The following is a 21977-nucleotide window of genomic DNA, read 5'->3' on the forward strand; positions in this document are numbered from 1 at the left end:
CCGGTTGCTTCAGGATCCCCGTTAACGAGCGCACCAGGCGGCAGAGGGACGGAGGTGCCCGCTCCCGGCGGGGCCTCTCACGCCGTCTCTGCCCCGTGGTCCCGGTCCCGGTTCCGCAGGCCGCCGGTGGGGGCGCGGGGCTGCGCATGCGCGGCGGCGGGGCGGTCGCGCAGCGATGACGCGCGAGCCCCGCGCCGCCGCCGCTGCCGCCCTTGGCTGCCGATGAGGCGGTGCGCGTGGCCGTTGCTGCGGCTCCCGGCGCGCGCGGGGCTCGTCCTCCGCCATGGAGGGGCCGCCGCCGCCCGGCCGCGACCCTCCGCCGCGTCCTCCTCCTCCTCTTCCTCCTCAGTCGGCGGGGACGGCAGCGCCCGGGCCCCCGACACCTCTCTCTTCGTGCCCGTGCCCCTGAAGCCCGTCGGCGACGCGGCCGAGGAAGACGTGGGCGCCGAGCTCACGCGGCCCCTCGACAAGGGTGAGCGCCGGCGGCCGTGAGGCGGCGGCGGCCGTTGGGTAGGGACCGCGGGGCGGCGGCGGCGGTGGCGGGAAGGGGCGGTGCGGGCCTTGCCCGCCCTCTTCCCGCCGGGGCCGGAGGCGTGCGGAGCTGGGTCCTCGTGAGGGCTGAGAGGAATTGGCGGGACCCGCCGGGCGGCCTCCCCAGCCCTGTGGGCCGGCGTCGTCTGGCCTCCCCGGCGGGGCCCGCCGCTCCCTTCGGGTTGTTTCCTGGGGGTTTCTCTCTTGAGAGCAGGGGGGTCTTGTCCTGCGGCTTCTCTGACCGACGTAGCTGCTGATGGCCGCGAAGGTGAAGAAGGGATAAAAGCTGTCGGGTGAGGTAATGCGACCGATAGTGAGGTTTTTACCAAGGCCCATTAGGCGTGCCCTATGGGGGGGGAAAAATCCGTTGGCCTAGTTCCTCTACTCCCTGTTTCGGCGCAGTCAGGATAAAGGTGCTTGGAGCGGGGACAGGTCCCACAGCTAAACTGAAATCTTGTGGCGTTCTGAATTCGTAACTGTATCTGAACTTAGAAGTCGTAGTTTTCTGAAATATTGATGTTATAGATAGAAGAGCATTGTCTGTGTGTGAATGTGCCTAGAGCAAAATCGGGCAGAGCATTCAGTATTTCCAGTTATTGGCCATCAGTGTTAGAAACTTAAGTTTAACTTTCAGTTAGAATAGTGTAGGTCTGTCCGTGTATTCTTGGGTTTGCGTATCTTAAAGTATGAGCAAGTAAGTGGTAAGGGTAGGTTTCTGCATATTAACTGGGAAAACTGTCAAGAACTGTCTGCTTCAGTGCCCTCTGTTATGAGAGCTGCTGAGTACGTCAGAAGCAGATAGCAGTTTGAACTTCAGTCTTGAAGTAAAATAACATCTTTCTCGGTGTTTTATGTTTCTCTTTTATCTATCTGCTAGGTATATATCCTGTCATTTTACTTGACACATTAATTTTTTGACATTTAAGTAGAAACAGGAAAGAAACTCTGTTGTTGGCCTTTAAACGCTCTATGCTTCTGTTCTTTGATGCCTTTACATGTAATTAAATCTCAAGAACCATTGAGTGAGTTGTACCTGCTTTTTCAGTGTTTCCTTTTCTTTAATTGCAAACCGTACATCCTGTTCATTCTTCATTCGTGTTCAGTCTCCTGCTCAGGAGAGGTCTTATTTATCTAGCTGTGCCAGCACACTATCTTTAAAGATCTGATAAATAAAAACAAGTTCTTGATCCTTTTGATGTTTGGTGATCCCAAAGCATTGAAGGCGTAAATGGAAACTTTTTTCTTCATATGTTCTCCTAATTAAGTGTTCTAATGGCATATTATTTGTATTAACTCCAGGTATAGGAAGCATGGGAAAATTATCTTAAATTGTTCAGAGCCCTTGAGAAAAGAATACCTGTCCCTGGCAGCTAAAAAACCTAGCTACGAGGAAAAAATCCTGAACAGCTGTAATGCAAAAAAATCTGTGCTGTTTTCAGACCTCTCTTTGAGTGTTAGCTTACATTAGTAGTGCATTCCTCAGGTGCCAATAAATATGAATGGTGGCAGCTTACTTGTATGTTACTTGTCTCATTTATTAGGTTAGTGGTTATGTTGGATTCCTTCAAAGGTACAACTAAAATGCTCTGGGAAAATCAGATTCCATTTGGTCTCTGCTAACTTGTTGAGAGAGAACAGATTGGCTCAAATTCTTTATGTTCCCACAGGTGAAAATTAACTACTTCAAACAGCCTGAAGTTCTTTCACGTGCGACTTGCAAGGAGTACCAGCCAGGTGACCAGTATGGTGCTTGTCTGGCTGGTTGGCCTGTAGTGTTCTCTGTTACTGTCAGTAATTTTGTGTTTTGAAGCCCATCAATAATGTTAAAGAGGAAACTGAACGAGACCTTCCTTAGCAAATATCATCCATTCTTTTTTATGAAACAAATAGTCTTCCTCTGCTTGCCCAACCCCAGATTCTGACCACACACGGTATTATGTGTCTGGGTTTTTTTGATATTTTGAACAAAGATGCTCTGTCAGATTCTACTGTCAAATACTGAACTAGATTCAATAAATAAAGAGTTATATTTACAGGCTTTCTGATTACAGCTTGTGAAGAAACTCTGTTACTTATAGTGTGCATAATTCCAGTGTGAATCAGCTTGTTAGCTTGTTACTTGCTGAAGTGAGACAGTGATCATAGTTTTCATGCTAGTCAAACACTGTCAGTATGAAGCCTTTTTAGAAGCTTACTTTTGCAGAGCCAGTTTTGCAAAACCTTTATAACAAACCTGCTGCTTAATGGCCTGTAGTGGAATTCATTCATGGCTGCATCTGTTTTCTATGACTTCATAGCAAGTGGACCCTTATGAGTGGTGATACATGCTTCCAATTTTGGTGTATCAGGTAGGTTACATTTAGAAGAAGCTTTGCTTTTGAGCTTTCCTTACAGAAAGTATGGCTGAACATGTCTTTCTGTAGCCTTTCATTGCTTTTACATTAGTAATGTTTCTGATATATTTGTGTGGTGATGATGTCTTTGTTGTGAAAGGCCCAAATGCACAGTGTTATGGGAAACAATAGAACAATATGAAATTGCTGTATGATGGAATGATTTAAGATCTAAGTAGGTGTTTGCTAAACCCCTTGTGTGATTGCCTTATAAAACAAGCTAATTGTTGAGTGACTAGGTAACATGTGAGCACATTATAGTGAAATACCTAAGGAGCAGTTACATTAAAAAAAAAAAAAGAAAAGAAAAAAAAGAAACTGTGATGTAAACTCTAGATAGGAGGGTGAAAGGAAACAAGACATCTGCTCATGCATGTAGTATCAAAAGAAAGGAGTGTAAAGAGCAATGAGAGAAGATAGGAATGTTGTAAGGGTAGATGATCTGCTATCAGTACAGAGAAAGCAAGATTGGTACCTGGCTTCATGATCTTAAGTACCAGGCCTGAACGTTGCCAAGTCAGTGGGCAGCACAAATTAGGTTTGGTTTGACTGTGGGCCTTCTGGTATGGAGATGATCCATCATCCATTTTTAAATAAATGTATACAAAACCCTACTGTATGAAAGATCAGCACTTTGTGCCATATGGCTTCACAGAATCCTTGATACAGGTGTTGATTTGGAGCCCTAAAGCTCAGTCGTCATATTGAATTGTCAATTCTGTGGCTTCAATTGTCAGACCATGGGGCTGTGCTTACTGGTGAGAAGTGTAAGCTAGGAAAGGTCGCCAATTCATGAGTCAGAATAAGTGGATTAGTTAGATGCACAAGGTCACCTGGGCTGGACAACAGAAGCCTAATAGTTTTGGAGGAATTTTAAAATAAAGCAGTTCAACTGCCAGTGGTAGCATACAGGTGTACTGAAATGGACTGTTGTTGTCTCAGATGCAGGAAAATGACTGAAAAGTCTTACTGCAAATAAGGCTGAAACATCTAAATGAATCTGATACATTGGAGGCTAACAGCATAATTTCTGAACTTAACTGCAGAGTCAGGCCATCTTTTTACACAGAACCTTAAAAAAATGCTGCTGAGGAGTCAAAGTAATTGAGGAATAAGAGCTAAAATACTGTTCTAGATAGAGGAGATGGTAAAGAAAGGGAAATCTTAAAACAGGAGTGAATGGTAAAAAGGGTAATGGTAGAGGTGGGACACAGATGTCCTGAGGACGTTCCTTGATTGCAAGCTGTTGCTGTAGAAATAGTTAGTACTATGTGCAGTTAGATTAAGCTAATGTGGGCATGTCTATTTGGACTGCAATGCCAGCTTTGTTTTGTTTTGATATACCTTATTGTTAAGACAAGTATTTTGTGCTTAGGAAGGATCGTGACCTTGGATGTTGAGGGCTGCGATGGTCCCAATGTCATGTTGCCTTGGATAGTAACAAATGTTCTGGCATTGACCTTTTCATCTTGTTGTAAGGCCAGTAGGTTGTGAATTTAGCTGCATGGCCGATGATGTGTTGACTGTTGTAACTTTTTATGGAAGCTCTGAATAGAATTTAGCCCTGTGCTTTCTTTTAGTGCAGTTTTCCAATCTGTCTTTGATTTCCATGCCCTTAAACGTTTTCTGGTGAGAGTATGGATGCCTGTGTAGTAAATGTAAGCCTGCTGACAATCTTGTTAGTTATCTTTGTGAAAATTTCAGACTTCAAGTTAATCCATTAATAGACTGCTGTAACCATTCAAGGGGTATGGGATGTTGCTGCTGTTATTGTGCTTCGGGCTTTGCGTGCAGTTTGCCATATTCTTGTCACCTGATGATTTTCATTATGCAAAGTGGGCTGTCTGTATTCTAGAGTATAGTTTTTTAGAAAGAGAGGCAATCTTTCAATAATTTAAGGTTGATCTCATGGGAAGCTTTCCATGTCATGGCAGAGACTTCAAAGAGTTATGGAGTTAGTTACAGAGAGCAGAGCTTGGCAGTGTTGTGTTCAGTGATTTGGGCTGGCAAACCAGGGGTGTGCTGCATTATGTATCAGTCCTATGTTTTACAATATAGGGTTTGTAGACTTGAATTTTAAGAATAACATAAATTTATGAATAGGTGCTCATGATATTTGCTAGATTTTTGTGAATTTCTGATCTGCTATAGATGGAGAGGGGACACGTTTTTGCTATTGTGATTTAACTAACATTTAATGAACTAAATTCAGAGTGTACATTAGTAAATACAGTTTTGTTGCAACTCTGAACTTGCCTTTTAGGGGAGGGAAAGGATTCATTAATAACTTTATAACAAGAGATTTTATACAAACAAATCCAAGTAATTTGTGATATATATGAAGAAACTGTTAAGTTTTCTTCTCCTGTCCTTTATTTAACCTGAGAAATAGGAAGAATACTGCATCTGGTTTGCCTTATCTTTCTGGAGAGTGCCTTGGAAGCAGTGTGGAGCTCTCTCAGGATGTTTAGTAAAAGCTGTAACCAAGTAGTTTAAGCAGATTTACTTTTCACATTAAAACCTGCTGCTTCCTGATAGGTGCCAATAAAAAGCAAACATAAACCACCCCAAAACCTTAATTAGTTTGTTCCATAACACGTTGGCTGCAGGTTCCCACCTTTATGCTTTCCTATCAAGTACAGGGAGAGTGTGTCTCAAATACCAACCTCATCTTCATAGCAGTTCTTACTCTGCTGCAGTTTAAGATTGTCCTTTTCCACAATAGGCTCAATCACTGTTTGTGTTTAATTTAGGGAGAAATCATTTGAGTCTGTTCAGCATGGCAAAGATTCCCTCTCTCCAGAGTAAGGAGACTGTAAGCCATGATCTTTGGGCCAGGAGAATGCGATTTAATTTTGAGCAAATTAAAAAAAATGTTACTCTCTTTCTACAGGTGAAGTTCTAAAAAACTTAAATAAGTTCTACAAAAGAAAAGAAATCCAAAGACTAGGAGCAGAAAATGGATTAGATGGTAAGAAAATGTTTTAAGTTGTTTTTTTTTTAATGTGAAATCTGTTTTTATTCAGATATGATATTAGGTAAATCTGATCTTTTATGGGTCTCACAACACTGCTTGTTTATGTTGTCTCTGTCACTCGGTTCAAATAACCTTTATATTTGCTTGTAATACCTCATATTAAGGTATAGGTTTTTAAGGGACGACTACAATGTTTTGTTGGGTGTTTACAAATATGGTTTTGTGATCCCAGTCACATTCACTTTGTTCCTTTTTTTTTTTGTTTTGCAGCTCGCCTGTTTCACCAAGCATTTATAAGCTTTAGGAAGTATATCATAGAATCCAGTTCTGTGAGTGCTGATTTGCATATTATTCTCAATGATATATGCTGTGGTGCAGGCAAGTATCTGGAGTGCTTGTAAAATAAAATGTGCTTTTTTTTCTTATTTTCAACCTGTATGCTTACCTATGTACCTGTGTTCCCCCAATATCCTGTAAAAGAGGTTAACAATCACTGCTTCCCCATCAGAAATATTTGTGCCCATCCTATGGATTGTTCGCTCCTTAAATCTTCTGAAGTGGAAACAAAGGAGATGGAGGTCTTAGCAAGAAGCAGCCTGTCGTTTTATAGCACCTCTTCATTGCTGAAATGGAAACAGTACTGTTCCATTTATTCCCCTCTTAAAAATTCAGTAGTCACTAGGGGGCACTTTGAGAGCTTTCTCCTGACCAAGGTGCTTTAAGTACTTGGGAATACAGCACCGTGACTGTGTTCTGTTTCCGTGTGGCACTAATAGAAGTGAGTGTTGTTTGCTTGCTTAGTGCATCGTGTGTTGTAATCAAAGGCACTTAACTAAGAGGTGATGCCAGCTGGTAACAGCAGAAACAGCCTTCTCCACAGTTTGAGCTGCAGAGCTTTGGCATACTATGTGTGTTTTTAATGATGGTAATTTAAAGGTTACAGTGGCCATTAGTTTTGTCTTAAAATGTGAATGTGTAGATTTTAAATGTTTACTGTCATAGGAAATTTAACTAACGTCTTAGTTGTGCATAAAATCTTCCACATGGCTTCCTTACTTTCACTCCTTATTTACTTACATATTAGCATTGTTTACATATGCCTTAAAACTCACATATATAGGAATGTAAATGGGTTTTTATTGTGGCAGATTTGAATTTTTTTTAGTTGAGTTTTGCTTGTCCAAAAATGGTAATTGAAAATATTACCAGTTTTAAGTTCTTTAAATTTTTCACAATAATTTCAATTCATTAAATACTAATTCTCATTTAAAAAAACACAAACCAGCAAATAAAAAAGCACTGCTCTTTTTGTGTGTGTGTGTGTTTGATAATAACAGTTTTTTAGATCCAGATAGTTCTTTGAAATTCTATGAGAGCTGGACGGTTGGAGTGTGACCTGAAATTAGACCTTTAAGACCACATGTCTACTCTGCAAACGTTCAGAAGGGTGAACCTGGATGTCTCTTCTGAGTTGATTTTTCTATTTTTGTTTTCTCACCTAGGGACTGGAGACTCAGAATTTTGAACCAGCGCCCTAAGTCTTAGTAGCTTAGGGAAGCTGCACACTATTCTGTTTTTCTCTGTTTATTCATAAAAACATTTTAGAAGCTTTTATTTTATTTTGTTCCAGGGCAGCACATGGATTTAGGAAGAAAAAGCTAAATCTTCTTAGGACAGAAAAGCTATCTCTCATCCAGCTTTTCCATAGCTTCTCATTTTATTTAAAAGTTCTCTAGGCATATTGGCTAACCAGATTGAATATACTGAAATGAGATTTTTTTTTTTTCATACTATTGTATTTGTATTATGTTGCTTAATGAGTCTGTGTACTCATGTTAGTTTACCTTTCTGCCATTGAGATAATTATTGAACTTTGTAGAGAGCCAGAAGTTGAAAGAATTACATAAGTGTATGGTGGTAGTAGAAGAAATTTTTTTTTAAAGTTTGTGATGAAGATGCACACCTTCAGACAAGCATGCAAACTTTCTTAAAAGGGTTTGTCTTCTAGGTCATGTGGATGATCTCTTTCCATTTTTCCTGAGGCATGCAAAGCAGATCTTTCCAATGCTGGACTGTATGGATGATCTGCGCAAGATCAGTGATTTAAGATTGCCACCCAACTGGTCAGTGTGTTTAAGTGATTGCAGTGTTTTCTTTTCTTAGTGTCATAGAATTTCATAGTCTGTGGACTTAAGCTTTATGATGTATAATTGCACTATATTTTCAGTTCCATTTCTCTTTTTTTACAATAATTTGTGTCAGGAATGCTTATCTTTTTTACAAGATATATTGCAATCAATTAAAAGGAAAATAAGATTGTATCAGCTATGAAAGTTGCTGAGTTGGTGTTGCCTTTCCAGAAAGCTGTCTTCTGGCTGTGTCTGTTTGTGAGGCAGCACGCCAGAACATTAAAATGTTAATATACTGAAGGAGAGAGACCACAGTAATGAGAATTATTTTGAACACAATGTGTGAATTCCACTCTAAATCTTTGAAAGCATTGTATGATTTAGAAGATGAATGTATAAGACATAGTAACCTCTTTATACTGTCTCTATTTAAGAACTTGATCTTTCTGCTTTCAGATCAGATAAATGTTCAACAGATCTGCTTTTTTGTGTATGTTTTAGGTATCCAGATGCCAGGGCTATTCAGAGAAAGATAATATTCCATGCCGGTCCTACAAACAGTGGAAAAACCTACCATGCTATCCAGAGATTTTTGTCTGCAAAATCGGGAATATACTGTGGTCCACTAAAACTTCTGGCTCATGAGATCTTCCAAAAGAGTAATGATGCTGTCAGTATGTTGTATTACTTACCTATATCCTTAGTACTGGAACAGTCTCATGAATGCATGTTTGTAAAGTGCATAAGGTAGTCCATGAAGCAGTGTGCTCAAACGGGTGCCTTTGCTTTGCAGTAGTGTCAGCTCCTGTGAATACCAGTTGTGCATTTCTGCTTTAGGCATGCGGAATGCAACATCATTTTCCCAAATGGAACATCACTTTCCCCAAAGCACATGCTGCGCAATCATCCCTGTAACCTGCCTTCGTTTTCCTGTAATTTTTCCCTCCCTGAGTTTAGCCAGGTTCTACTATTAGCTTTTTCAGTGTGGAAACCGTGGCTTGTTTTGCCCATGACCTTTATTTTAGCTTGTACGCAAGAAATCACCATTGCTTAACTCCCCTCAGCTTTCTGCTTCAATGTTTAAAGAAATTTCACTCAACCATCTAATAAAAAGTTCTGCAGCTTCAGATGTGTTGAGTTGAAGAGCAGTGCCCTATATCAGGTCCCCAGAGGAAGCTTTCATTAGTACTTTTTTTAATTGCTTCCAGCATCTTTTTGAAGGCTGCTCACCAGTGTATTTCCAGCTGCACAGAACCACACCAGTTCTGAAGCATTACAGTAACACATCACATGTTAATGCAGCATGGTGTGTATGTACAGTAGTGTTTACCAAATGATCTTATGATTTCTCTTTTTTTGATAAGTCTATGATTTAGAATTTGTAATTCCTATTATTGGTTTATCAAAGCAACACATAAAGATTGGCTTGTCCTAGGAGGTATCTGTAACGTGTACCATGTAGTGAATGTGGATACCATATAGTGGTGTTCCTTGTTAGTAGAGTTACTGCACTTTTTTCCCCATGTGTTTAGTGTGTGTGAGGACTTTTCACTTGGCAGCTCATGGATCATACGTAGCCCTTGAGGTTTAAACAGGGCTTCGTGCATGGCTCTATAGGTGGCTGTAGATATGGAAGGAGCAGCCATCTGCCTGAGATTCAGTGAGTGTAGAGCTGACAGAGGGTGATGGCTCCTGCTGTCTCTCACAGCTAGTCCTCATGAACTCTTGCTGTGTGAGTATAAGGCAGCAGGTAAGACACCCAACAGGGCAATCACCAAATGAACTGGAGGAGGCTGGACCCTGCAAGGCTCCTTCACTTCTGGGCCTTGCTTTATGAGCCCCTTGTACTACAGCTTTTCTGACAGTTCTTTTGTTGTAGATGTGACAGCTCCGAAATGCTCAGAGGAAGGTGTAACCTGCAGGAGTAGGGGAGGACATCTAATTACAGATACTACCTTTTCCTTATACCCTTCAGTCCGATAGAACTTAAATGCAGGGCACAAGTCTCAAAAGACTGAGTAGTTATTTTTTGGATAGCTTCCACTATACTGTCTTAGAAGCTACTTTAAGAAACTGATTTTTTTCCGGTTTGGAAAGAGGATTCTCTTATATTAAAGAAACTTAACATGAGTTTTCTGAATTCCTTTAGAAAGTGCCATGTGACTTGGTGACAGGAGAAGAGCGTGTGTATGCCAATGAAGATGCCAGGCAAGCTCCTCATGTTGCTTGTACCATTGAGATGTGCAGCACTAATACACCGTGTATGTATACATAATTGTTTCAGTCATATCTATGGTATCTTTATATGTATTATTGCTTGGACTCTGACGTAGCTGAGCTATTCCTTTTCAGTCTTATTTGAACAATTTCTGAACTGTTAGAGCAGTTAAAAAAATTTGGATCCTCTCAGAATAGCTTTTTGGTGGTAGAGGATTAACTTAATTTGAGTAACCTTTTTTAGAAAGCCTTCAAGTTCCTTCCTGTGTTGTATTGCTGTTCTAGATGGTCTTTCTTGGTGCATTGTATTTTTATTTTTCTTTTTTGTTTTAAGATGAAGTTGCAGTGATTGATGAAATTCAGATGATCAGAGATCCCGCCAGAGGGTGGGCTTGGACAAGAGCCCTTCTAGGTAAGCTTGTTTGTGTTGACAATGAACTAGTTTAATGTGACTATAAATGGCACATTAAATTCGAGCTTAGCAGTCAGTATATTCATAAGTGGTTACAATATGTGATGCAAAATAAAAGCAAGTATTGTTTCTTCACATGCCTTCTCACAGCAAGTGAGAGAGATGCTCTGCCTCAAAGGATATTGTCTGTATGGCCACAAGTTACCTGTCATGTTTTACTTAATGTTTTAAAAAAATTTTATTTTCTGAGTTATATGGATGCCTCTTTTAGTTTTAATTCCTTGGATAATACGTAGTCTTTATGGTGTTGCACTGTGCTGTCCTTTTACATTGATTATTTTCTAGAAGTATGCTTTTTTTGTTCAATTAAAACAACACAATTTTTCAGAGATTTTGTTATGAAGAGATACTGTTAAATGTATGCCAACATGGCGAACATTAAATATTTTGTAGTGTTAACTTCAAGTGGCTCATTTATAGAGCTGCATTGCTATGTTAAATTCTTAGAAGGATGCTTCTTCTGATAATTTTAGAATTTTCAAGAGGAACTCTTGAAACTTACTTTTCCTCAGATTTTGAACAGAAGTTTGGCATCTAATTCCCCCCCTCACCCCCCTTTCCCTTCACTGTTTTTGATGCTAAGTTTAACAGGATGATTTGTCGCACTTCCCCTACTTACTATTTCTTTCCCTTTTTTCTATTCTGACTACATTAGAGACGTATTCATAATTTTAGAAGGTCATGCAGAAAACAAAGCTCTTCAGTTCTGCTGTGGTTTGGGAGTTAGTAAAACAGTGGTAAATAAAACTCAAAGCTTTGCTCCATTTGTTCAGTGGTTGAGGGTACCTCTTGTTTTGGCTGAGAGGGTGCAACAAGGTATTAGCAGCTCTGGTTATCATACTATTGGATTTCCAAGGATCATTTGCTGATATGAGATCAAGAGCAGCTCTAAGGAAGTAGTGTATTGTGGGAGAGGCTTTAGGTACTGATTTGGGGTGTTGAAGGAAGTGAAATACAGTCCTCATTGATGTGTTTAGCATGCAAAATGTAATTTTGGGGTAACTTAAAAGTCAGCTAACACTACTGTTGTCTATAAATATGTAACATTTTGCATTTTATTTCATTGGATCTTGTTCAGGACTCTGTGCGGAAGAAATCCATGTTTGTGGAGAAGCTGCTGCTATTGACTTGGTGACAGAGCTCATGTACACTACAGGGGAAGAAGTTGAAGTAAGCTTTTTAATTCTGTAAAGTTATGGACAGAACATCAGGTTTTTCTTGCTGGAAAACAGGCAAAAATTTAGAGTCTTTTGGGGGTATCACTGATCAAAGTTATTCTTGCAGGAGTTCATGTTAAAATGTTTCTCAAATCCTGTAAACCAAAGGAGATGTTGGTTTTTTTTTTTTTTTTTTTTTTTTTAAATAGTGGTATTGTTTTGCTTAAAGAAGATAAGTGCTGTTGTGGTTTAACCCCAGCTGGCAACTAAGCACCACGCAGCCACTTACTCACCTCCCTCACAGTGGGATGGGGAGAGAATCAGAAGTGTAGAAGTGAGAAAACTCGTGGGCTGAGATGAAGACAGTTTAATAGGTAAAGCAAAAGCCATGCATGCAAGCGAAACAAAACAAGGAATTCATTCACTACTTCCCATCAGCAGGCAGGTGTTCAGCCATCTCCAGGAAAGCAGGGCTCCATCACACAAAGTGGTTATTTGGGAAGACAAAATGCCATCACTCCAAACTCCCCCCCCCCTTCCTCCTTCTTCCTCCAGCTGTATGCACTCAGCGTGACATTGTATGGTCTGGAATATCCCTTTGGCCCGTCAAGGTCAGCTGTCCCAGCTGTATCTCCTCCCAACTTCTTGTGCACCCCCAGCCTACTCGCTGGTGGGGCTGTGTGAGAAGTAGAAAAGGCCTTGATGTTCTTTAGGCACTGCTCAGCAATAATGTAAACATCCTTGTCTTATCAACACTGTTTTCAGCACAAATCCAAAACATAGCCTCATGCCAGTTACTATGAAGAAAATTAACTCTATCCCAGCCAAAACCAGCACAGTGCTTTGCTGAGTTCCCCTCAGGGAATGCTACAGCTGTTTAGGCACTTTCTTTACAGTTCTGTTCTTCCTGGAGGGCACAGTGCCCTCAAGTTTGCTGAGGTTACTGAATCTGTTGATAGTTATTCTCTGTATGATGAGGAAAGGAGTTAAAAGAGCTAACACCTCCAGAAGAAAGTGATTGAAAGATCTCTGAAACCCAACTTTACTGTCATAAATACTTTTTATTTATGATTTCTTTGTGAAGAGTATTTAAAAACATAAAATTTGGTCCTAAGCAAGTCAAGCCTGCATGATTTCATGGTGAACTAGCTGTAGCTTTATATATCTGTGCGTGGTGGGGCATGTAATTCTGAAAGGGGACCAGTTTACAGCATTCAGATGACTGAGTGAAAACAGACTCTCAATTCTTGATAGAACTGCTACATAGCCTGTATATTTATTTTCTGGAATCTAGTTTACATGTAAAAATATATAGTTCTTCTGTTTCTTGAAAAGGCCATGTAGTTCTCAGCTTGGGAAGTGCTGCAAGTATGCAAGTGCATAAGGTGTATGTCACATTCTCCCAGTAATTATCCCTTCAGGTCTGTGAGATGTCCCTCAGTGTTACAATTGTGGTAATAACCATGCTGGCTGATGTTCCACAGGAATTTTTCATTTAAAAACATCTGTGACAACTCATTTGATTCTAGGTCCGAAACTACAAGAGACTCACTCCTCTTACTGTGCTGGATTATGCCTTAGAATCTTTAGATAACCTCCGTCCTGGGGACTGCATCGTCTGTTTCAGTAAGAATGACATTTATTCTGTCAGTCGACAGATTGAAGCCAGAGGATTAGAATGTGCTGTCATATATGGCAGTCTGCCACCAGGTAAAGCACTCTTATTTTTAAGGGAGTGTTCTGCTTCTTGCTGCTTTCTAAGAAAAACTTTTAAAATGAAGCAGTACAAGTTTTCCTAGTTTTGCATTTCTATATAGTTAGAGAAGTAATCAACTTCTGTTGACTGGTGTTTTAATCTTGGATTAGACCTTTATTATGTACTTAATATTGATCTTTGGATAGATATGATTAAATGAGGTCTATCCACAGCTCTGGGAATGATTTAAATCCCTTCTGCCCCGTTTCCCCAACAACGGCCAAATACCAATCAAATACCAATTTTTTTCTTTTTTTTCCCTCAGCCTAGTATAAAGGCATCGGTCTTAGTGATACATTGTCTTTGTTTTGTAAGAAGAGTTTGCTATGTGAAGTGTTCTGTCATTCTGTTTTAGGAACAAAACTTGAACAGGCAAAGAAATTCAATAATCCTGATGATCCATGCAAAATTTTAGTTGCTACAGATGCAATTGGAATGGGACTCAATTTGTAAGTACTTGGAGCAGGTTATGGTATGAATTTTTTTTTTCCCCGGGTGTGATACCTGCATTAATTTCCTCACTTGTTTCTCCCCAGTTTGACTAATTTGGCTAGGTGTCTGCTATGTCTAGATAACACAGGACATATATTTTAATTCTGAAGTAGTGATCAATTTGATTGGGTAGAACTAAGCTTTAATTTTAAAACTGATTCTAAGAATTAAATGGCTCACTTGGCCTAATTCTGTGTGATAGTAGGCACTGTTAAGATCCTTTCGATTCACTGGAGTCAGATGTGCTAGGTTGTCAAGAGTATCAGTTGCTTACATTTCTGAAGTGCAGAGCAAGTTCAGTCCGGTTTCAGATGTATTTTGTTGCTGTATTTTGATGCAATCACATTGCTATAAACTACCAAGGCAGATGGTGATGAATGGATTGGGACCCTATTAGAACACAATTAATGTGTGTAGGGATGATAATTTTCCTGCAACTAACCAGTGTGTGTCCATAAGTAGTATCTGTGGTCCCTTAATTTATAGAGGAGAAAAAAACTCAAAAAAACCCCCTCAAAAAAAAAAAAAAGGCTTTAATTCTTCTGTACTAGGTTGTATATTGGAAATAATTTGCAAAAAAAGATCCCTCCCTGGTTTTTTTTCCAATATTTCAGGTGTATAAGAAGAATAATTTTTAACTCTATAGTAAAGCCAACTATTAATGAGAAGGGAGAAAAGGAAATAGACTCCATTACAACCTCTCAGGCTCTACAAATCGCAGGCAGAGCTGGGCGTTATGGCTCATCCTTCAAACAAGGAGAAGTCACTACAATGCATCGTGATGACCTCATGCAGCTGAAGGAAATTTTGAGTGAGCCTGTGCGCCCTGTGAAGGTGAGAGAGACTCAGTTTGTACAGATGTGCTCTGGAGCTGTTTTACTATGTTCTGGTCCCAAATTATTTTTCATTGTGTCTGTTTACAAGTTAGTAATAAAAATGGATTGTGTCATGCCGGAGTGACTTTGAATATATGTCCCATTTGGAGGCTTGCAATATTTCATTTATATTAAAGCTGCTCATTTAAGAATTAAAAGCTCAAACACAAAAGTTCTTATGTTCTAGGTAAGTGTGCTAAATAAACTGGACTCTGTAGGGTGCTTTGGTTTCTTGCATTTTGTCTTTGTAGATTTTGTTTCTGATGCACTAACTTAAGAACAATATTGAGAACTAATGGAAATTTTTGTCTTTATTTTCCCTTTAGGCAGCTGGCCTACATCCTACTCCTGAGCAGATAGAAATGTTTGCTTATCATCTTCCTGACGCCACTCTATCTAATCTAATTGTAAGAATGATCAAAATATTAGTTTCTGATTTAAAAATTAAGCATCACTTATAGCCACTGCTTTTGTACAAACATGCACTTTGGGAATTTAACAGACAGCCTTGTGTGTATCTTCTATCAGTTAGTTTCTTCTCTCTACCACAGCAGTGACTGCAAAACAGAATGCTCAACTTTTCTGTGTTATAATAAACTTGAAAGCTGTTGAAGTGTGTAAATATGTTTACATGTGTTGAAGAGTGTGCAACAACCTTTTCATTTCACCTTTCCTGTATTTTAAATGTAGACTTTTTGGTCTGAGGCTGAAAATATTAGAGATTGAAATTTTGATAAATACACGTAAAAATTCCTGGGAAACTGGGCTGGTCATGTCAGAGTTCTGTACATCGGAGAGCTACCTGATTTTCTCCTGGTTCTGTGAACTTTATGGTAAACCAGTGTCTGCTTAACTTTGAGAAAACAGATTTTTTGGCATCTACTTGATCTCATCATTAGCTGGTTAGCAGAATTTTTGGAAGTGCTTAAACCTTTCAAAGTAGAAATTAAGCTTCCAATGCTGTATTTAAAAATAGTATCATGGTTTTTAGTACACTGGGAGATTCTTAGCAGCTTTCATGGATTTAAATGCCTATTATTGTTCTCTGCTGATGTGCTGTTATGTAGCAAAATAGTATGATTTCTAAATTCGACGTAAAGGATTATACTTGGACACCTTCTGGAAGACTTAAGCTGGTAGGGTAACAGCACATCTTTGAAATTTTACTGTTGAGAATTTTTGGGCTAGCATAGAAGTATTAAGATTAAAAATCCATGTTATTCTTGATCTCCTAAGTATTCAGTCACATACTTAATTAAGAAGCTCAGTGTTTCTTTAAAGATCTTTTAAAAAATCTTTCAAAGATTTACATTAGAGAAATAATGTTGGGGCCCCATAAAAATTCACCCTGCAATGTGCAGTGGCATCTCCTGTTTCTCCAAACCTTCGATATGTTTCAGGTATTCTTTGAAGTTGTCTATTGCAATACTGTATTTATCTTGTGATTTCTTTCTTCCTAAAATAGATCTGTTCCTGACATTGGGCTAAAAATACCTCAATTATTGAATTTTATGCTGTAAAGTTAGCTTTTTGGGTCATGCTAAGTGACAAACCTGGAACGAGTTCTAAACATAGTAGTAACTTGTTCCTGTGATGGTGTTCTTTGTAACTAAAATGTACGCTGCCAGAACACTGTATTTGTTACTTATGAGACTAATTGAAATAGCTTAAATAAAGCATAGTGCATTATGTCTTCTTCTCTGATTCTGTGTTAGAGAATTTAATGAAAATCCTATTATAAAAGAGTAGAGGGAACTGCCCTGCCCCTTTTAACTGTTCTTTCAGTATAACTGGTCTTTGAAAGACTAAATCATATTTTGGTTTGGTAATATGAAGTTTAACAACCCTCTCCTGTAATAACATCCTCTTCATTTGATTATATTTTCACAGGATATTTTTGTGAGTCTCTCACAAGTTGATGGGCTTTACTTTGTCTGCAATATTGATGACTTTAAATTTCTAGCAGATATGATTCAGCACATTCCACTAAATTTGCGATCACGATATGTCTTCTGCACTGCACCCTTGAACAGAAAAGAGCCTTTTGTGTGTACCACATTGTTGAAGGTCAGTTATTTTTTTTCCTCCAAAAACTGTGGTATTTATACTGGAGCAGGCAGGTCTTGGTGCATTGAGACTGTATCTATTGGCTATATTTATTGTGGGTTTTGTCATTAGATCATTTGAGAGCGTTCTTAAAGTGCTCACAGGTAGTAATATAAAATAGCTGGAGATATATATATATTTTTTTTTTTTTAAATTGCATTCTTCACCATTTTTATTGGCCAAAGCTTTTAACTTCTGAGAACCGATTCTCTTTTTGTGATGTAAATTAACGTTTGGAGAGCTTTTCTGCTGTTTGCCTCAGAGAATTCTGCTGCTTGCCTTGCAGGTGATCTTTGAACTGCGAGAGATCAGAATTGTGTTACGTAGTCGCTTGTGCACTGTCAAGCTTTGCACTACGATGTGTCTAAAAGTAGTCCTTAAAAACCAAGATACCACTGCTTCAGGGTGTTAGCTTGTCAACAAAAGAAAAGAATGTGGGATTAAGTGTCATTGCTGATGTTATAATAACAGTTACATAGAATTAAAACCCCAGAAAATACAGTGCTGTTAGTTGTTCTCAGAATTACGTTGTTTCACTTTTCAGGCCTGGATGAACCCTGTTCCACTGTGCCCCTGGAGTGATTATTTTGAGGAATTTGTAGTCAGCTGATTTCAGTTTTTCAGGATTAATAATTTTGTTTGGGACTGTTACTTTGCTAGACAGTATCGCCTTTGTCCCCTTTTAGAGACTGTGTTAAACATTTTTAATAAAACAGTGTAAAAAGGAAGCTGATATGGTGCCCTCATGTCACAGATATTGGAGTGCTTTTCAAAAATGGCTAATAATCTTTAAAAATTGAATGATTTATTTAAAGAGTTGGGAAAAAAAATGTGCCTCACTAAGAAAATGCTGAGCATTCAGATCTCCAGTAATGAAGGTGCAGAGGGGGCATAATGTGATCTTGGAGGGAGGTAGGCTGTTGTGAATCCTGGTGAATTTAAGCCCCATTCCTTGGCAGAAAAACCCAACTTCTGGTATCAGCCAGTTAGGAAGTAGTTATTCCAAGTCATCAATGCTCCTGAAAATTTTAAATTTAAATCTTATTTGGCTTGTGTTTCTGTTAGTAAAAGAGCTGAGATGTCTAGGTTTCGGAAGGGCTGATTTCTAGTGCAGATTAATCTGGGTGGTGAATAGTGTGTTTCCTAAGTCAGGGAACACATTTAACATTTTCTCAACCTTGGAGATTCTGAAACAAGATAATTAACAGAATAGGAGCAGGAGAAGAAAAAAAGACAAAGTCCATCTGCTTTGCTAGATGAAATCATATGCCTTCAGCGTTACGCTTTTCTGGATAGCTCTATGCTTTTGTTGCTTAACTCTGTGCATGGCCCGTGGACAAATTGTGTTAATGAGGCCCTGGAAAGGAGAGGTGACTCCTGTGTTGAGTAATTAAGTAAAAGAATGTATGGCATTTGGGCTGTGTAAAACAAAGCAGGTATATTCCAGAATATGTTGTGTATACAGACTCAAGGGAATTTAACTCATTTGGGATTTCTTCTTTCCTGACTAATTGAGGACTTCAATGAATCTGCTTGTTTTTCAGTTTGCAAGACAGTTCAGTAGAAATGAGCCTCTGACATTTGACTGGCTCTGTCGGCACATCAAATGGCCATTAGCTGCTCCAAAGAACATCAAAGAACTTGTACACCTTGAAGCTGTTCATGATGTTTTTGACCTCTATCTGTGGTTAAGGTATTGCCTTTGTACTTGAAAATTATTTTTATGTTTTCCTAATATTTATGACTTACAGTCCTAGAAAAGCAATGTCTTCAAGCCCGTGTGTATGTGGTGCAGTATGGGCTCCTTTGGCCCTTTAGAGTATCTTGACAAATGCCAATGTAGCTGTCTTATGGGAGCAAGTCATGGGTTCTGCAGAGAACAGTTTGTGACTGAGAACGAAAGTTAGAAACAAAGTGGTCCTGGACTGGAGCAGCTGAAATGCCACTTAAAATGCAGTGGCTTTCCCATGCAACATGTAATAAATTTCTATTTTTTTTTTTTTTTTTTTTTTTTTTTTTTTTACTTTACATAGTATGTATCTCATTTTTGTCCCAGTCAGCACTCCTTTAGTGAAAAGGTTTAACTGTGTGTTGTTTTGCCTCTCTTCAGTTACCGCTTCATGGATATGTTCCCTGATGCTGTCCTTGTAAGGGATATTCAGAAAAAACTAGACGACATTATACAAGTTGGTGTCTGCAACATCACGAAGCTGATCCGAGCTTCTGCAGCTGCTCCTGGCACAGCAGAAGTTGTGTCAGAAGACTTTCCTCTTTCAAGGACTAAGAGGGATACCAGGGCGGTTTCAGACCATCATGGTGCAAAATCCACAGAGGCATTCTCTATTCCAGTGGAGGTTCTGGGAGAAAGAAGAGCAAAGAACTCGAAAGCCTATTGGTCTGCTGTGAGGCAGGAGGATATGAAAAGCCACAGACGTGGATCTCTTGCCAACAGATTGCTGCGTGAAGGACTTCTAACACAAGAAATGCTGAGACAGCTGGAGAGTGAGTGGCAGGATCAGCACAGGAATGGTAGATATGGCCTTGGTTCAAAAAGAGATGATCAGAATAGTTCAAAGGAAACGGGGAGAAAAAAAAAATAGAACCATGTCCTAATTCTGTTTAGTTTTTAATCATAAAATAAAATACTATTTTAATAACTTCTTTGGCATTTCATGTTTACACTGCTGCAGCTCCTTGATGTTTTTCCTTCTCCTGTGACCAGTTATGTGAAACACTCGGAGAAATGGACTCTTAAAATCTCAGAGGCCATAAGTTTGCTTTTACCAGTCAGCCGTACACTTTTTCAGTCATGGCGTTCAGTGTAAGTGTATGATCTACTGCTATGTGAAAATCTGAACTTGATGTCTTCTTGCAAGATATCCTTACATCATTAATAAACATAAGATATTTCACTAGTAATGAATTAGCTACTCATTCCATCCCTTCACAAATGGCAGAGTTTAACAGATAACGAACAAGTAATGAACAACCTGTCAGGAAATTGGGTCAGAATGGTGATAGGAGTCATGGGCCTCTAACCTTTGTGTCCTTTGAAAATGTGGAAGGAGGCAATAAGCATTTGTGTAATGCCCTGGGGAATGATGAAATTCTGGCCACAGGAATTTTTGAGTAAATTCCAATTCTGTCATCTGAGGGGTAATTACTGAAACAAAGCAAAAATCTGTCCTTGCTCTTTAAATTGTATTCTTTCTCCTAGGAAAATCTCATCACACCGATTCAGGCAAAGTTTGGGGGGAGGAAAAAAAAAAGTTGGATTATGATTTTTGGGTGGAAGGAGATGTTAGAGGCATAGGTATAATTTATTTACTTTAGAGAAATCCAGATGTCTCTCCTTGACTGTTACAATTCAGTTTCATACAAATTATTTAGTTCTGTTGCACTTCATAAATGATTTTTTGCTTCACATGCCAGTTAGTTTGTGATATCTGAATTCTGAGAGGAGACATAAAATATTTTACTTAAGCTCACATAACAGCTTATAGTTTAAGTAACAGCTTGTGGGTTGATATTTGTGCCAGTTGTATTTCCACATACCTATTTTATCGTGGCTTTCAAACTGGAAAAGTTAGGTGCTTACCACCTGGAGGAAGGTTTAATTTGTTGGAACTAAGTTCTCAGGAAAAGGAGGGTTTTTTTCCTGATGCGGTGTCACTAAATAATGTTTAAGGCAGTGCACAACCAGGCTATGCCTCTTTCATACACATGCAGATGCTCTGTCCTTTGTTTTTAGTGTGAGCAGCTTTTAGGTATGCTTTTGAGCTCCCAGTAGGGATACTGGAGAGTGGAAAGAATCAGATGCTGAAACTGCTATGTATTCACGGAAATGGGTTTCAGCGCTAGGACATGTTGCTGGGGCTGCCTGAGGGAGAGTAATGCTGCAGCAGCCATGTTTCTGGGGTTGGCTATATAGAAATCTGCAGATCCTGCTTGTGTTAATGTTGGGATGCTTGTAAAAGCTAGGTTGAGTTTCACTGTATCAAATACCTGACTTTCTAAAATGATCAACAACAAACTTGTGCAGCTTGAAAATTTGCTCTGAATCCCCTTTGCTTCCTCCTAGTGTCAATCCTTTAAGCTGCTGTTCAGAAACAAGTCTGCAGCAGATTGAGTGATGTTTTTAACAGCTGTTTTCAGTGTATTTCATGTACTGTTTTTCCATTATTTACTAAAAAGCAAGCAGTGCGTGAATGTTTCTAGTCCACATGATCTCCTGCTGATTTCAGTACCAGACTGGTGGGGAGGGAAGGTTTTAGGTCCTTCCCCTGCAAAGCCCCATCTTTCTTAGCTCCCCCCAAAAAACCAAGCAGCTATGCATGTGTGGCAATGGCCATGTGAATGTTGTGAATTTTCTGCTTTGGGGATGAATAATTCTGCTTTGCTTTCCCAGAGTCCTGACAGCCTCTGCTTAACAGCAACATGACTTGCACAGAATGCAAGCTTGCAATTAACCCTTACAAATGTATTCCATTTGATACTATTCAGATAACTTGTGTGATGTGGATTATGTGATTGAGTGGTATCAGTTGCCTCCTTGTGTTCTTTGCACTTGACAGACTCAAAGGGAAGTTGTAGTTGCTCAAGCCTGCAGACCGGTTTTGACAGCATGCATTTGCCCACTAAGCTCTTGGACTGCAAACTCCTTGCTGTATCTGCAAACTGCTGTTTAAAACCACAGTTGTGCAAGGACGACTCCTGTTTTCTCTCCCCCTGCACATGTGGGATTGGGTTGCAGGAGGCCCACATTGCTACTGTACTTTGCTTCCAGTCTGTTTGGATAAATTGATCCTTTAATTGTATGCTAAGCTGCATACTAGTGCATATTTTTGAGCAAGGAAAGAGTGGTTGGGACTT

At 39.5% G+C, this 21977-nt stretch overlaps 1 protein-coding gene across 1 annotated transcript; it reads left to right on the forward strand.

The window, feature by feature from the left end:
• Window positions 1–186: 186 nt before the first annotated feature.
• On the forward strand, window positions 187–20024 carry SUPV3L1 (Suv3 like RNA helicase). The gene is made up of 15 exons (XM_069795785.1): window positions 187–472; window positions 5818–5895; window positions 6172–6279; window positions 7910–8024; window positions 8532–8700; window positions 10180–10291; window positions 10582–10659; window positions 11798–11889; window positions 13406–13586; window positions 13988–14081; window positions 14739–14958; window positions 15326–15406; window positions 16890–17066; window positions 18650–18798; window positions 19216–20024. The coding sequence occupies exons 1-15, from the start codon at window positions 223–225 to the stop codon at window positions 19703–19705; spliced, it is 2394 nt and encodes a 797-aa protein (XP_069651886.1). The 5' UTR covers window positions 187–222; the 3' UTR covers window positions 19706–20024.
• Window positions 20025–21977: the final 1953 nt, after the last annotated feature.

Source organism: Haliaeetus albicilla, chromosome 11 (assembly GCF_947461875.1).
Source record: "Haliaeetus albicilla chromosome 11, bHalAlb1.1, whole genome shotgun sequence".
Taxonomy (NCBI): Eukaryota; Metazoa; Chordata; class Aves; order Accipitriformes; family Accipitridae; genus Haliaeetus; species Haliaeetus albicilla.